The sequence below is a fragment of the Bufo bufo genome, chromosome 1 (assembly GCF_905171765.1).
Source record: "Bufo bufo chromosome 1, aBufBuf1.1, whole genome shotgun sequence".
NCBI classification, from domain to species: domain Eukaryota; kingdom Metazoa; phylum Chordata; class Amphibia; order Anura; family Bufonidae; genus Bufo; species Bufo bufo.
Window position 1 is genome coordinate 444,830,792 of NC_053389.1, and position 18,428 is coordinate 444,849,219.

The 18,428-nt window shown below is 44.6% G+C and overlaps 1 protein-coding gene across 3 annotated transcripts in view; it reads right to left on the reverse strand.

Moving 5' to 3' along the window:
• Positions 1–286: 286 nt before the first annotated feature.
• Positions 287–18,428, reverse strand: part of SLC41A2 (solute carrier family 41 member 2) — a 157,471-nt gene continuing 139,329 nt past the window's right edge. For all 3 annotated transcript variants that reach the window (XM_040408036.1, XM_040408031.1, XM_040408043.1), the window contains exon 11: positions 287–1,657. In XM_040408036.1, coding sequence (XP_040263970.1) covers positions 1,472–1,657 — 186 coding nt within the window. In that variant the 3' untranslated portion in view covers positions 287–1,471. The remainder of the gene's footprint in view (positions 1,658–18,428) is intronic.

Consider the following 18,428-nt stretch of genomic DNA (forward strand, 5'->3'; position numbering starts at 1 on the left):
GGTCTTTATTGAAAATATTGAACCGTTCTGTCACAAAGGGTTAACCGTTCTTCTATCTGTGTGAATGGTACTTTCACTTTGTGCCGGTCATCGAATAAACCTTATCTCAAAACTACTGAGAGGTCATAAACCCTTATTTAAGCCACATTCTTATCAGTAAGATAAGGATTGAGTTTTAATAAGTGTTTATAGGGTCTGAGAGCAGAGATAAGAAAGCCCCCTGCCTGACAGAGCAGAGAGAAAATACAGATACTTCTAGTAGATAAACTCAAAGCTGTGCAGGGAAAACGGCTCATCATTTTGAATAAAGACCAACTGAAAAAAAGATTTTTAGCTCAAAATGAGTACAATGCAATAATAATTTAAAAAAAATGCCACCAAAAGGTGTACATAGTCATTAAGTCTAATTTACAATATGCGACTTTTAAAAAGTAAAAAAAAAGTTGAATCTCCGTGCCAGGCAACCCCCTGGTGTACTTTTACAAACACAGGCATACATTGCACTTGCACCAAATATATTTTTAATGTGCACCATTTCATAAATTTAGCACCACAAATGACAACAAAACCACCCCAAATGATAAATCTCCCCTAAATATAAAAAACAGATGCCGAGACATAAATATTTTTGAGAGAGACCCACAACATACTAGTACCTTAGAAAGAGACAGTTATACTGAATTATTAATAAGCTTTTCTACATAACGATCTGACTAACATATATATGACTCCCAAGTAATGAATTTTTACACTTAAAAAGTGGCACAATAACAAACCTGTAAATAAAATTCTCGTTGGCCCAAGAGGCACTTCTGTAGGAACTATTCAGCAGAAATCGAAAACTGTCCATTGCAAATAGTTATGTATACAATACATATTCATTTGAAATATATTATCTTTACTGGATATTAAAGAAGTGGGTGAACTGCTAGTTGACTAAAATCTTGCAACCGCTCAATTGATGAAATGATGCCAGCCTTTATTCTTTAGAACTCCAGCGCTCTATCAATACCTGGCATCTTCAAAAGTTGACGATAATTGGTGGATAATATAAAAGTATATATAATAAATTACATAAAAATGAAAAATTTAGAGTTAGCAACAAGAAAAACATACGTACCATTATTATTAAAAAGAAAATAAGTATCACAATAAAACCCACCTGGAGCCACGAAAACTCTCTGGAAATGAATAATAAAGCCATGGAACATGCATACGTCAAAAGGTAAAGTGCATCTGGCAAAATACACAATCCCACCTCCCTGGCCCTGGTTGATTCTTGATTTTAAATTTACAGATTACTGGAAATTTGTAGAAATTCAAGAATTTCCATCTATAATAAAACAATCTAGACTGTTTTGTCTAGTTGGTTCTGTATGGAATTAAAAGCTATTTCATGGTCTTCCCAGTCTTTTGTTCCAGGAATGATTATCTAGGCACACAATGAGTCTGAAAGTCCAAGATACATTTGCTAGTCACCAACATCACCATCTCTGTCCCCGATAAGCCAAAGGGTATGGAAACTGATGGCAAGTAAAGCAGTTCCTAAAAGATCTCCCAAAGCAGTGAGATAAGGAATGGAAAAACTGTCCGGATCCTTTCCTTTCCTCCAAATCTGATGCACCATCCAGTCTGCGATCCACAGCAGAGAAAATACCTGGAAGAGATAAGTCATTGAATGAAGAGGATGTGACTGTGTGCGCCATTCCCGCCTGTGGAAAGACGCTGGATTAGCTCACACAAGCAGTGCATTATCTGTAAGAGGGAGTCTAACAGGCGGCATACTTTAGGTAAATGACTGGCTGCTTTGAGTGCACTTATGAAAACACTAAAAGAGTGTATAAATCGGAATTCTTTCATAGGAAATATATTTAAATATATGTAATTGCTAGACGTCAGTTTAAGGGCTCATGCCCACGAACGTAAGGGCTGTGTGCCCGTGCTGCGGACCGCAGATTGCGGTCCACAATGCACGGGCACTAGCCGTGGGGCATCCGCAGCGGATCGCGGACCCATTCACTTGAATGGGGTCCACGATCCGCATTCGAGGGTCCGCACCGCAAAAAAGTAGTGCATGCAGAGGCACGACCAGAAACACCACGAAAGCACACCATAGTGCTTCCGATCCGTGCTTCCGCACCGCATCTCCCGGATTGCGGACCCATTGAAGTGAATGGGTCCGTGATCCGTGATGTGGCTGCACACGGCCGGTGCCCCGTGTATTGCAGACGCGCCGTATGTGGGCCGCAATATGGCCACGGGCAGCACACAGTCGTGTGCATGAGCCCTAAGGCCTATTGCACACGACCGTAGGTGTCCCGTGCTGTGGACCGCATATGCGGGTCCGCAATACACGGGCGATGTTCCGTGGGCATTCTGCATCATGGATGCGGACCCATTCACTTCAATGGGTCCGCACATTCGGCGATGCGGAATGGAAGCATGGAACGGAACCCTACGGAAACACTACAGAGTGCTTCTGTGGGGTTTCGCCCCCGTACTTCCGTTCCGCAAAAAGATAGAACATGTCACATGGTCGGTGTTCGTGCAATTTGCGGGCCGCAGCACGGCCACGGGGCGCACACGTTCGTGTGCAGGTGGCCTTAGGGTATCACAAACTTGACATTATTGGAATATGAACATGAATGTATAAGTTTGCAATGGAAAACAAAAGGACTAGTAAATTCTAAATTATTATCAGAATTAAGATGTTTTATTCAAACCTTGACTAAGAAAGAGAATGCAACAAAATGAAAATACCAAGTGCTAATCGTGCCAGTCTAATACAATAAGATTCAATGAAACAATGTCAGGTGTTTTTTTATATTACTAATGCTACATTTAATAACAATTATGTTTTCTTTTTTGCTTTTTACATTGTAAATCATAGAATGAAAAGAAATCATAGACTAAAATGTCAAAAATGTTTATTTTCATATCTATATGGATTATTACACTTATTTTTCTTTTCTTTCATAAACATACCATTTATATATATACACACACACACACACACACTCCTTGGAGCTACACATCATTGGTGAATTAGAAATTACACAGCAATTCCCCAATATGCTCGTATTACCAATAACTGTTTTTTGATGACAAATGACCTGCCAGAAGGAGGTCACGATTTTCTGTGATTTTATAGTCCACTGCTGTTGGGTCCCCCTAGCTCACCCTACAGACTGCTTTAAAATACAAAAACGTCCTTATTGGGATGAGTGTTGTAGAAAAGCTTGTTCCCGATGTTCCACTTGCCTATGAAAAGGTGTCAGATATCATATATTGGGTAATTGGTCATCAAGCGATCGTGTCCTTCAGCGGGCATCAAAAATATTTTTTTTTGGCAGCAGATAGTCTTGTATAAACAGCAATCTGCTGCCCAGAAACAATGATAGGGACGAGTGATCACTTGTGCCCATATTGTAGAGATGGTAGGTGCGATAATAAGGCAATTATCGGAAACATTTGGTTTGTTCCCAATTAGTGTTGAACAAATAGGGTTCGGATTGCTTTATCTGAACCCAATTGTTTTAGAAACATCCTAAAGAATATGGTCTCACTACTACTGTAAAATATATGGCCTCTGAGGAGGTATTTCCGAAGTTTCAGCAAATATTGCGAACTTACATTGTCTCGCCTCAATCACGTGTCATTTCGCTTATTCGCATAAATTACTACATCAAAATACGAAGTCGACCTCGACTTAGTTAATGAGGCACAAAGCAGAGTTCAGCTTTGTATCTTGATAATGAAAATTCACATTATCTGTTCGATTTTTACACCATCTGTAAATGTATAGTTTATATCTGTATAGTTTTGTGGCAGAATCCACAGCAAATGAATTTGGTGTGCCCACAGTTCTACAAAGATCCTGCACCCAGGGAAAGCGAACTGCAAGCTGCCAGTAGGTGAGGAAGATGCCTTCCACCAGCTAGATCTCCAAATACTTTTTACACTTGAGTAAAATCTTCAGGGTCAATATAAAATACCCCAGTTGTAAAGAAAACAAATAAAAAAAAATAACAAAATCAAATGTCATGGTGACTATTCATAAATGGTGATTGGTGAGAGCTGTATGCTGAGACCCCCACTAATCGCTAGGCTAAAGGGGCTGCTTTTTCGGCCCATCAGCCTCTATTAGTTTCATGTGAGAAGAAAAAAATGGTCATTGACTAATCTATCTATTCTTCTTTTCTCTCCAGACGGACACGGCACTCATTTTGTTATAGCACATCTCAGGTAGCGGAGAAGAAAAAAATAAAGCAGATTAAGGAAAATTGATTTAAAAAAATCTCACTGTAATTTGTCATTCCAGTGTCTTTGACGCCGTCTAATGTATAATTTCATCTTCAGGCTGCTGGCGTCTTCAGGAAAACTCCTTTAACTGGCCCTAGCTTTTTTTCTACTTGCGTTGCAACCTTACTACAGAACGGTCAATAACGCATACCGCTTTAGGACTCTTTTAGACCGGCAATGTCAAGTTTTCTGGCTGGTAAGCAACAGATGAGTTCTTAAACGGACCGCCCACGGATGGTGTCCATATGCTGTCCATTTTTCTCGCAGACTCACTCACTTGAATAAGTGATTCTTGCAGGAAAATCGGAACAGGATGGTGCATGCTGTTATTTTCTGGTCCTGCGGTAGATCACTCATGTGCAATGGTCCACTGACTATAATAGGGCAGTTTTCAGTCCAGGTGATTTCCGTTCTACACTGGGATGTCACCTGGTCTTTTGAATGAGCTCTAAGGCCTCATGCACACGACCGTTGTGTGCATCCGTGGCCGTTGTTCCGTTTTCCGTGATTTTCTGCAGACCCATTGACTTTCAATGGGTCCGTTGAAAACTCGGAAAATGCACCGTTGTTCATCCACGGCCGTGATCCGTGTTTCCTGTCCGTCAAAAAAATATGACCTGTCCTATTTTTTTGACGGACAACGGTTCACGGACCCATTCAAGTCAATGGGTCCGTGAAAAAACACGGATGCACACAAGATTGGCATCCGCGTCCGTCATCCGTGGCCGTAGGCTACTTTCACACAGACGGATCGCAGGGGTTAATTGTGCGTATCAAAGCCCCCTGTAAGAGATCAGGTGCTGCCAGGCAGGAGGGGGCACACCCCCCTCCCTCCCCAGTTTTAAATTCATTGGTGGCCAGTGTGCCCCCCCTCCCTCCCCTCTATTACATTCATTGGTGGCCAGTGCGGCCCCCCTCCCTCCCCTGTATTACTGTACATTCATTGGTGGCCAGTGGGCCCCCCCTCCCTCCCCTGTATTACTGTACATTCATTGGTGGCCAGTAGGCCCCCCCTCCCTCTCCTGTATTACTGTACATTCATTGGTGGCCAGTGGGCCCCCCTCCCTCCCCTGTATTACTGTACATTCATTGGTGGCCAGTGGGCCCCCCCTCCCTGCCCTGTATTACTGTACATTCATTGGTGGCCAGTGCGGCCCCCCCGCCTAATTAAAATCCCCCCCCTATCATTGGTGGAGAGTTCCGATCGGAGTCCCAGTTTAATCTCTGGGGCTCCGATCGGTAACCATGGCAACCAGGACGCTACTGCAGTCCTGGTTGCCATGGTTACTTAGCAATTTTTAGAAGCGTTATACTTACCTGCGATGTCTGTGACCGGCCGGGCGCTCCTCCTACTGGTAAGTGACAGGTCTCTGCTATAAGCAATGCGCCGCACAGACCTTTCACTTACCAGTAGGAGGAGAGCCCGGCCGGTCACAGCTAGTGAAGGTAAGTATAATGCTTCTAAAATTGCTAAGTAACCATGGCAACCAGGACTGCAGTAGCGTCCTGGTTGCCATGGTTACCGATCGGAGTCCCAGCGATTAAACTGGGACTCCGATCGGAACTCTCCGCTGCCACCAATGATGGGGGGGGAGGGATTTTAATTAGGAGGGGGAGGGAGGGGGGGCCCACTGGCCACCAATGAATGTACAGTAATACAGGGGAGGGAGGGGGGGGCCCACTGGCCACTAATGAATGTACAGTAATACAGGGGAGGGAGGGGGGCCACTGGCCACCAATGAATGTACAGTAATACAGGGGAGGGAGGGGGGGCCACTGGCCACCAATGAATGTACAGCAATACAGGGGAGAAGGAGGGGGCCGCACTGGCCACCAATAAATGTAATGTAATACAGGGGAGGGAAGGGCGGCCGCACTGGCCACCAATGAATGTAATACAGGAGAGGGAGGGGGGGCACACTGGCCACCAATGAATGTAATACAGGGGAGGGAGGGGGGGCACACTGGCCACCAATGAATTTAAAACTGGGGAGGGAGGGGGGTGTGCCCCCTCCTGCCTGGCAGCACCTGATCTCTTACAGGGGGCTATGATACGCACAATTAACCCCTCAGGTGAGGCACCTGAGGGGTTAATTGTGCGGTTCACAGCCCCCTGTAAGAGATCGGGTGCTGCCAGGCAGCATGGGGCAGTCATGTACACAGTTCGTAGTATATTCTAACTTGAAGCGTCCCCATCACTATGGGAACGCCTCTGTGTTAGAATATACTGTCGGATATGAGTTTTCACGATCTAACTCAAATCCGATGGTATATTCTAACATAGAGGCGTTCCCGTGGTGATGGGGACGCTTCAAGTTAAAATATACCATCGGATTGGAGAAAACTCCGATCCGATGGTATAATAGGGACTCCTGACTTTACATTGAAAGTCAATGGGGGACGGATCCGTTCCCATTGACTTGCATTGTAAATCAGGACGGATCCGTTTGGCTCCGCACGGCCAGGCGGACACCAAAACGACTTTTTCCTTCATGTCAGTGGATCCTCCAAAAATCAAAGAAGACCCACGGAAGAAAAAACGGACACGGATCACGGACCCCGTTTTTTGCGGACCGCAAAAAAAAAACGGTCGTGTGCATGAGGCCTAAAGCAGATGAATGTCAGAAAATGATACCTTACTCTCCTAATATCTACATTTATATTTATACGCTCAGATTTCTTATTACTTTCTATGTTTTACCCAAAATTCAGCTTTTCCACAATGTCATATTTTAGCTGTATAATCGCACACAGCGTGGACACACGGCCCCTTCATTACTGGTGCCTTATTCATTATGCATATGTTAGGTGTGCTGACCTAAGTCCAAAAACACATTTAACAGCGTGTTTACCTTGGAAGACCCTCGCAGTAAGGCCTCATGCACACGGCCGTTGCCGGGCCGTGGCCATATTGCGGCCCGCAATATGCGGGCACCGGCTGTGTGCTCCCCGCATTACAGATGCAGACCCATTTAGTGCTTCGTGGCGTTTCTGTCCGTGCCTCCGCACCGCAAAAATATAGAACATGTTCTATTTTTTTGGGTGCAGACGAATCACGGACCCATTCAAGTTGAATGGGTCTCGATCCGTCCCAGCCGCCACACGGACGTTGCTCATGCATTGGGGACCGTAAATTGCGTGAAAGTGTTGCGTGAAAATCGCAGAATATAGAACATGCTGCGATTTTCACGCAACGCACAAGTGATGCGTGAAAACCAACACACATGTACACAGCCCTATTGAAATGAATGGGTCCGGATTCTGTGTGGGCGCAATGCGTTCGCATCACGCATTGCACCTAAGCGGAATACTCGCTAGTGTGAAAGGGGCCTTATGCTGTATCTATGACTCTGCAATATTTCATCATCACAGACCAAGACTGTACATGGCATGCCTGTCTGGAGCATATATTATAGACCATCTGTCATGAAACAAATGCACTCTAAATACAGCGAGGGTGCTTACTGTTAACTCCTTGCGACAGGTTTAAGATACTCATGATGCGAAGTGGGACTGAAGCGGAGCTTTGCTGCCTTCACACTCCGGCAGTCAAACCTTCTATTAAGAACAGCAACAGACAAATTACACAGTGCTGAAAATATAATGGGAATAATGAATAGGAGGACGTTTCATCTGTCATAGCCCACACAATAAGACATGTGATGGGGGTTTTAAATCCGCAGCATGAGTCTGTTCACATACAAGAAATATTCTTAAAGGGAATGTGTCATCAGAAAATGACATTATATAAATCACTTTTTTTTTGTAAATTCTATTCGTAAATTTAGAATGCAAAAAAACACAAATCCCATTTTTATGTTTAACATTTTTAAATAATTTTTTATGTTATTTTTAGGTTTTTATGTAAATATCCATATTTAAACAAAAAACACAAAATGCTGCAGTTTTCACACTGGCCACTAAGCCTAATAATAGGCGCCACTTTTTGGTCTGTAAAGATCACTTTACTGCAGTTACCTGCTTATCTGGGATTATATTCCTGCTTGTAAAGATATCACCTATGTGTATAGATAGGACAGGATCGACCATTCGCAGTAGGCGATTGTCAGAGTTTAGCTATTCTTTCCTTGTACAAACACCTCTGCACAGGTGACTTCTATGGGAGCATGCCCAGAAAACTCTCCCATAGAAGTCAATGAGGCCCCTCCTGACAACTGTGTCTATGGCCCGTAAAGCAAATTTTCTTCATGCTTTCTAAATGCTGTTAAGAACAGTTCAGGCAAGATAAACCCCCGCCCCGTCCCCCCCGCCCCGTCCCCTTTAATCATGTTCAGGAAATAGAATAAAAAAAAAAATATAAAAATAAAAAAAGGAGATTAGAAAAACAGGGATGTGCTGGTATTAACTAGCAGATACAATTTTTGGTGATGCATTTCCTTTAAGATGACAGAGAAGACAAGGACATTCAGAGAAGACAATGACAATCAGTAAGTAGGAAAACACTACTAGAGATGAACTATAAACAGGATTACGGCTTGAGTGCTGGAAAATACAGCGTTAAATGAGTTTGGAGTTTTTAATAATGGATTAAAGGGAGGATAGGGGACAACTTCAAACTAGGCACAAGCTCTTTATCCGGAACAAGTTCTGAAGCTCAACTGGAATTGCCTCTTCCAATAACACTTAAAGGGGTTGTGTCACTTCAGTAAATGGCATTTATTATGTAGAGGAAGTTAATACAAGCCACTTACTAATGTATTATTATTGTCCATAATGTGTCCTTTACTGGCTGGATTCACTTTTCCATCACATTATACAATGTTCATTTCCAGCCTATGTGCGCTCCCATGATCCTGACCACCAGAGAGGTCGGCGCTTTTTCCTACAGTGTGCAAGAACAACCATCACTGATGTATTGCAGGGTGGTTGTAACCATGGAAACGAGCAGTGTATAATGTGATGGAAAAATGAATCCAGCCAGCAAAGGAAGCAATATGGACAATCACAATACATTAGTAAGTGCCATGTATTAACTTTCTCTACATGATAAATGCCACTTACTGAAGTGAGGCTACTTTCACACTTGCGGCAGAGTGATCCGGCAGGCAGTTCCGTCGCTGGAACTGCCTGCCAGATCCGTCAAAACGTATGCCAACTGATGGCATTTGTAAGACTGATCAGGATCCTGATTGGTCTCACAAATGCATTGAAATGCCTTACCCGTCTTTCCGGTGTCTTCCGAAAAAAAAAAAAAATTTCACATTTTTTTCGGTCTGCACATCCGGAATTGCGGTATTTTGAATGCTGGATCGGGCACTAATACATTCCTATGTAAAAAAAAATGGCGGCTAGTTTTCCGGATTTTTGGCCGGAGATAAAACCGTAGCATGCTGCGGTTTTATCTCCTTCCTGAACAGTCAAAAAGACTGAACTGAAGACATCCTGATGCATCCTGAACGGATTGCTCTCTATTCAGAATGCATTAGGATAAAACTGATCAGTTCTTTTCCGGTATAGAGCCCCTAGGATGGAACTCAGCGCCGGAAAAGAAAAAGGCAAGTGTGAAAGTACCCTGAGACAACCCCTTTAACCACCTCAGCCCCCAGTGCTTAAACACCCTGAAAGACCAGGCCACTTTTTACACTTCTGACCTACACTACTTTCACCGTTTATTGCTCGGTCATGCAACTTACCACCCAAATGAATTTTACCTCCTTTTCTTCTCACTAATAGAGCTTTCATTTGGTGGTATTTCATTGCTGCTGACATTTTTACTTTTTTTGTTATTAATCGAAATTTAACGATTTTTTTTGCAAAAAAATGACATTTTTCACTTTCAGTTGTAAAATTTTGCAAAAAAAACGAGATCCATATAGAAATTTTGCTCTAAATTTATAGTTCTACATGTCTTTGATAAAAAAAAAATGTTTGGGTAAAAAAAAAATGGTTTGGGTAAAAGTTATAGCGTTTACAAACTATGGTACAAAAATGTGAATTTCCGCTTTTTGAAGCCGCTCTGACTTTCTGAGCACCTGTCATGTTTCCTGAGGTTCTACAATGCCCAGACAGTACAAACACCCCACAAATGACCCCATTTCTGAAAGTACACACCCTAAGGTATTCGCTGATGGGCATAGTGAGTTCATAGAACTTTTTATTTTTTGTCACAAGTTAGCGGAAAATGATGATTTTTTTTTTTTTTTTTTTTCTTACAAAGTCTCATATTCCACTAACTTGTGACAAAAAATAAAAAGTTCTATGAACTCACTATGCCCATCAGCGAATACCTTGGGGTCTCTTCTTTCCAAAATGGGGTCACTTGTGGGGTAGTTATACTGCCCTGGCATTCTAGGGGCCCAAATGTGTGGTAAGGAGTTTGAAATCAAATTCAGTAAAAAATGACCTGTGAAATCCGAAAGGTGCTCTTTGGAATATGGGCCCCTTTGCCCACCTAGGCTGCAAAAAAGTGTCACACATCTGGTATCTCCGTACTCAGGAGAAGGTGGGGAATGTGTTTTGGGGTGTCATTTTATATATACCCATGCTGGGTGAGAGAAATATCTTGGCAAAAGACAACTTTTCCCATTTTTTTATACAAAGTTGTCATTTGACCAAGATATTTATCTCACCCAGCATGGGTATATGTAAAAAGACACCCCAAAACACATTCCTCAACTTCTCCTGAGTACGGGGATACCAGATGTGTGACACTTTTTTGCAGCCTAGGTGGGCAAAGGGGCCATATTCCAAAGAGCACCTTTCGGATTTCACTCCTCATTTTTTCCTGAATTTGATTTCAAACTCCTTACCACACATTTGGGCCCCTAGAATACCAGGGCAGTATAACTACCCCACAAGTGACCCCATTTTGGAAAGAAGACACCCCAAGGTATTCCGTGAGGGGCATGGCGAGTTCCTAGAATTTTTTATTTTTTGTCACAAGTTAGTGGAAAATGATGATTTTTTTATTTTTTTATTTTTTTCATACAAAGTCTCATATTCCACAAACTTGTGACAAAAAAATAAAAAGTTCTATGAACTCACTATGCCCATCAGCGAATACCTTGGGGTCTCTTCTTTCCAAAATGGGGTCACTTGTGGGGTAGTTATACTGCCCTGGCATTCTAGGGGCCCAAATGTGTGGTAAGTAGGTAAATGACCTGTGAAATCCGAAAGGTGCTCTTTGGAATGTGGGCCCCTTTGCCCACCTAGGCTGCAAAAAAGTGTCACACATCTGGTATCTCCGTACTCAGGAGAAGTTGAGGAATGTGTTTTGGGGTGTCATTTTACATATACCCATGCTGGGTGAGATAAATATCTTGGTCGAATGCCAACTTTGTATAAAAAAATGGGAAAAGTTGTCTTTTGCCAAGATATTTCTCTCACCCAGCATGGGTATATGTAAAATGACACCCCAAAACACATTCCCCAACTTCTCCCGATTACGGAGATACCAGATGTGTGACACTTTTTTGCAGCCTAGGTGGGCAAAGGGGCCCATATTCCAAAGAGCACCTTTCGGATTTCACAGGTCATTTTTTACAGAATTTGATTTCAAACTCCTTACCACACATTTGGGCCCCTAGAATGCCAGGGCAGTATAACTACCCCACAAGTGACCCCATTTTGGAAAGAAGAGACCCCAAGGTATTCGCTGATGGGCATAGTGAGTTCATGGAACTTTTTATTTTTTGTCACAAGTTAGTGGAATATGAGACTTTGTATGAAAAAAAAAATAAAAAAAAAAATAAGCATTTTCCACTAACTTGTGACAAAAAATAAAAAATTCTAGGAACTCGCCATGCCCCTCACGGAATACCTTGGGGTGTCTTCTTTCCAAAATGGGGTCACTTGTGGGGTAGTTATACTGCCCTGGCATTTTCCAGGGGCCCTAATGTGTGGTAAGTAGGTAAATGACCTGTGAAATCCTAAAGGTGCTCTTTGGAATATGGGCCCCTTTGCCCACCTAGGCTGCAAAAAAGTGTCACACATGTGGTATCGCCGTATTCAGGAGACGTTGGGGAATGTGTTTTGGGGTGTCATTTTACATATACCCATGCTGGGTGAGAGAAATATCTTGGCAAAAGACAACTTTTCCCATTTTTTTATACAAAGTTGGCATTTGACCAAGATATTTCTCTCACCCAGCATGGGTATATGTAAAATGACACCCCAAAACACATTCCCCAACTTCTCCTGAGTACGGCGATACCAGATGTGTGACACTTTTTTGCAGCCTAGATGCGCAAAGGTGCCCAAATTCCTTTTAGGAGGGCATTTTTAGACATTTGGATACCAGACTTCTTCTCACGCTTTGGGGCCCCTAGAATGCCAGGGCAGTATAAATACCCCACATGTGACCCCATTTTGGAAAGAAGACACCCCAAGGTATTCAATGAGGGGCATGGCGAGTTCATAGAAATTTTTTTTTTTTTGGCACAAGTTAGCGGAAATTGATATTTTTTATTTTTTTTCTCACAAAGTCTCCCGTTCCGCTAACTTGGGACAAAAATTTCAATCTTTCATGGACTCAATATGCCCCTCACGGAATACCTGGGGGTGTCTTCTTTCCGAAATGGGGTCACATGTGGGGTATTTATACTGCCCTGGCATTCTAGGGGCCCTAAAGCGTGAGAAGAAGTCTGGAATATAAATGTCTAAAAAATTTTACGCATTTGGATTCCGTGAGGGGTATGGTGAGTTCATGTGAGATTTTATTTTTTGACACAAGTTAGTGGAATATGAGACTTTGTAAGAAAAAAAAAAATAAATTCCGCTAACTTGGGCCCAAAAAATATCTGAATGGAGCCTTACAGAGGGGTGATCAATGACAGGGGGGTGATCAATGACAGGGGGGTGATCAATGACAGGGGGGGTGATCAATGACAGGGGGGTGATCAATGACAGGGGGGTGATCAGGGAGTCTATATGGGGTGATAACCACAGTCATTGATCACGCCCGTGTAAGGCTTCATTCAGACGTCCGGATGCGTTTTGCGGATCCGATCCATCTATCAGTGCATCCGTAAAAATCATGCGGACATCTGAATGGAGCTTTACAGGGGGGTAATCAATGACAGGGGGGTGATCACCACAGTCATTGATCATGCCCCTGTAAGGCTTCATTCAGACGACCGGATGCGTTTTGCGGATCCGATCCATGTATCAGTGCATCCGTAAAAATCATGCGGACATCTGAATGGAGCTTTACAGGGGGGTGATCAGGGAGTCTATATGGGGTGATCACCACAGTCATTGATCATGCCCCTGTAAGGCTTCATTCAGACGTCCGGATGCGTTTTGCGGATCCGATCCATCTATCAGTGGATCCGTAAAAATCATGCGGACGTCTGAATGGAGCTTTACAGGGGGGTAATCAATGACAGGGGGGTAATCAATGACAGGGGGGTGATCAGGGAGTCTATATGGGGTGATCACCACAGTCATTGATCACGCCCCTGTAAGGCTTCATTCAGACGTCCGGATGCGTTTTGCGGATCCGATCCATCTATCAGTGGATCCGTAAAAATCATGCGGACGTCTGAATGGAGCTTTACAGGGGGTTGATCAATGACAGGGGGGTAATCAATGACAGGGGGGTGATCAGGGAGTCTATATGGGGTGATCAGGGGTGATTAGGGGTGATCAGGGGCTAATAAGGGGTTAATAAGTGACGGGGGGGGGGGGGTGTAGTGTAGTGTAGTGGTGCTTGGTGCTACTTTACTGAGCTACCTGTGTCCTCTGGTGGTCGATCCAAACAAAGGGGACCACCAGAGGACCAGGTAGCAGGTATATTAGACGCTGTTATCAAAACAGCGTCTAATATACCTGTTAGGGGTTAAAAAAAACACATCTCCAGCCTGCCAGCGAACGATCGCCGCTGGCAGGCTGGAGATCAACTCTCTTACCTTCCGTTCCTGTGAGCGCGCGCGCCTGTGTGCGCGCGCGTTCACAGGAAGTCTCGCGTCTCGCGAGATGACGCGTATATGCGTGACTGTGCGCAGCGCTGCCACCTCCGGAACGCGATCCTGCGTTAGGCGGTCCGGAGGTGGTTAAGGACCCTTTATACGGGACGATGTACAAGCAAATGGTCGGGAAGGAAGCGTTGGCAATCTGCTGATCACTAGCGCAGGTGCATTTACAACGCAAGATAATTGCTAACGAGCGTTACTAGTCTAATCTGTTCAATTGTTGGTCTGTGTAAAGGGCCCTTTAGGCTGGATGTACACAACGTAGCTGCCACAAGTGGCCAAAACCGCATCTGCGGCGATCCATGGCCACATGATTCTCTTCATTTGAGTTATCCCACACATTGCGAGTTTAAGCAAATGTACTTTCCCCTAAAACTGTCATTTGTACCACTTATCTTGGCATATCTTGAAAAAAGAAGAAAGTTAGGAAGGTCACATCTGTGTTACCTTGAAAAACGTGTGGGTGAAGGTGGTTTCGGTGACATGTGGCAGACATGTAGAAATCCACCTTGCCATTCATATGGCCATTCATTTTTTTAATGTAGATTTGAAATCCACATCAAGTAAAGGCATGTCACTTCTTGACCCTGAATTAGCACGAAATCCCTACAAGTAGCTGCATATGGATAAGCCCCACTGAGTAGTGCCAATATGCAGCTGGATCTGTGGCATGCCAAACAAATCAGTGGCACAAATACAAGGAGCAGTCTTAGATTTCTGCCGTTGTGTGTTTTAGGCCTCATGCACACGGCCGTTGTTTTGGTCCGCGTCTGAGTCGCAATTTTTGCGGCTCGGATGCGGACCCATTCACTTCAATGAGGCTGCAAAAGATGCGGACAGCACTTCGTGTGCTGTCCGCATCCGTTGCTCCGTTCCGTGGCCCCGCAAAAAATATATAACCTGTCCTATTCTTGTCCGTTTTGCGGACACGAATAGGCAGTTATATCAATGGCTGTCCGTGCTGTTCTGCAAATTGTGGAACGCACCCGGACGCCATCCGGGTTTTGCGGATCCGCAATTTGCAAAGGTCGTGTGCATGTAGCCTTAGGCCTCATGCACACGACCGTTGTGTGCATCCGTGGCCGTTGTGCCGTTTTCCATTTTTTTTGCGGACCCATTGACTTTCAATGGGTCCGTGGAAAAATCGGAAAATGCACCGTTTTGCAGCCGAGACCGTGATCCGTGTATCCTGTCCCGATCTCTTACAGGGGGCCGTGATCAGCACAATTAACCCCTTCAGGTGCGGCACCTGAAAGGGTTAATTGTACTATCATATCCCCCCCCTCCCCAGTTTGAATATCATTGGTGGCCAGTGCGGCCCCCCCCCCCCTCTATTGTAATAATAGGTTGGTGGCCAGTGCGGCCCCCCCCTCCCTCTATTGTAATAATTTGTTGGTGGCACAGTGTGCGCCCCCCCCCCTCCCTCTATTGTAATAATTCGTTGGTGGCACAGTGTGCGCCCCCCATCGGCCCCCCCTCCCTCTATAGCATTAACAACATTGGTGGCCAGTGTGAACTGTCACTTACCAGTAGGAGGAGCTCCCGGCCGGACACAGACATCGCAGCTCCCAGGTAAGTATGAATCTTTTACTATTGTACTATTGCTAGTAACCCGTTGCCACCAATGATCGGGGGGGGAGATGGGAGGCCGCACACTGGCCACCAATGTTGTTAATGCTATAGAGGGAGGGGGGGCCGATGGGGGGCACACACTGTGCCACCAACGATTTATTACAATAGAGGGAGGAAGGGGGGGGGGGGGCGCACACTGTGCCACCAACGAATTATTACAATAGAGGGAGGAAGGGGGGGGGGGGCCGCACTGGCCACCAATGATATTCAAACTGGGGAGGGGAAGGGGGAATCTGCCCCCTGCTGCCTGGCAGCCCTGATCTCTTACAGGGGGATATGATAGTACAATTAACCCCTTCAGGTGCGGCACCTGAGGGGTTAATTGTGCTGATCACGGCCCCCTGTAAGAGATCGGATGCTGCTAGGCAGCAGGGGGCAGTCATGTACACAGTTTGTAGTATATTCTAACTAGAAGCGTCCCCATCACCATGGGAACGCCTCTGTGTTAGAATATACTGTCGGAAATGAGGTTTCACGATCTAACTCAGATCCGACAGTATATTCTAACATAGAGGCGTTCCCATGGTGATGGGGACGCTTCAAGTTAAAATATACCATCGGATTGGAGAAAACTCCGATCCGATGGTATAAAAGGGACTCCAGACTTTACATTGAAAGTCAATGGGGACGGATCCGTTTGAAATGGCACCATATTGTGTCAACGTCAAACGGATCCGTCCCCATTGACTTGCATTGTAATTCAGGACGGATCCGTTTGGCTCCGCACGGCCTTTTTTTTCATGTCCGTGGATCCTCCAAAAATCAAGGACGACCCACGGATGAAAAAACGGTCACGGATCACGGGAAAACAGAACCCCGTTTTGCGGACCGCAAAAAAATACAGTCGTGTGCATGAGGCCTTAGACTGTGTAAACATATCCTAGGGGTGAATGGCAGACTAAGGCTACTTTCACATTTGCGTTCAGAGCGGATCCGTCTGGTGTCTGCACAGACGGATCCGCTCCTATAATGCAAATGTTGGGATCCGTTTGCATTATATTTCACAAAAAATTCTAAGTGTGAAAGTTGGTCAGACGGATCCGTCCAGACTTTACATTGAAAGTCAATGGGGGACGGATCCGTTTGAAAATTGCACCATATTGTGTCAACTTCAAACGGATCCGTCCCCATTGACTTACATTGTAAGACTGGACGGATCCGTTTGGCTCCGCACGGGCCGGCGGACACCCGAACGCTGCAAGCTGCGTTCGGGTGTCCACCTGCTGAGCGGAACGGAGGCTGAACGCTGCCAGACTGATGCATTCTGAGCGGATCCGCATCCACTCAGAATGCATCGGGGCCGCTTGTGAGCCCCTTCAAACGGAGCTCACAAGCGGAACCCCGAACACAAGTGTGAAAGTAGCCTAAGCACACAAATGTATTAGGTTTCCGTGTCCATTCCGTTTTTTTGCAGCCCGTATGCGGAACCATTCACTTCAGTGGGGCCACAAAAAAATAAATAAATAAGGAAGTCTGTTCGGCAAAAAATTAGGGGCCATCTGTTCCGTTCTGCAAAATGTGGAATGCACACGGCTGGTATCCGTGTTTTTCAGAACAACTATTTACAGACAGCAAAATATCCAACGGTCGTGTGCATGAGCCCTTAGGGGAAGATTTATTAAAACTGGTGCAAAGGAAAACTGGCTTAGTTGCCAATAGCAACAAGATTCCACCTTTCATTTTTCAGCGCTCCTTTGGAAAATATAATGTTCGATCTGATTTTATTCTATGGGCAATTAAGTCAGTTTTGTTTTGTACTAGTTTGGATAAATCTTCCCGTCAAAGGGGTTGTTTTATGAAATACACTCGCCTAAAGAATTATTAGGAACACCATACTAATACGGTGTTGGACCCCCTTTTGCCTTCAGAACTGCCTTAATTCTACGTGGCATTGATTCAACAAGGTGCTGATAGCATTCTTTAGAAATGTTGGCCCATATTGATAGGATAGCATCTTGCAGTTGATGGAGATTTGAGGGATGCGCATCCAGGGCACGAAGCTCCCGTTCCAACCACACCCCAAAGATGCTCTATTGGGTTGAGATCTGGTGACTGTGGGCCATTTTAGTACAGTCAACTCATTGTCATGTTCAAGAAACCAATTTGAAATGATTCGAGCTTTGTGACATGGTGCATTATCCTGCTGGAAGTAGCCATCAGAGGATGGATACATGTTCTCATTCTGTTTACGCCAAATTCGGACTCTACCATTTGAATGTCTCAACAGAAATGGAGACTCATCAGACCAGGCAACATTTTTCCAGTCTTCAACAGTCCAGCTTTGGTGAGCTCGTGCAAATTGTAGCCTCTTTTTCCTATTTGTAGTGGAGATGAGTGGTACCCGGTGGGGTCTTCTGCTGTTGTAGCCCATCCGCCTCAAGGTTGTGCGTGTTGTGGCTTCACAAATGCTTTGCTGCATACCTCGGTTGTAATGAGTGGTTATTTCAGTCAACGTTGCTCTTCTATCAGCTTGAATCAGTCGGCCATTCTCCTCTGACCTTTAGCATCCACGAGGCATTTTTGCCCACAGGACTGCCGCATACTGGATGTTTTTCCCTTTTC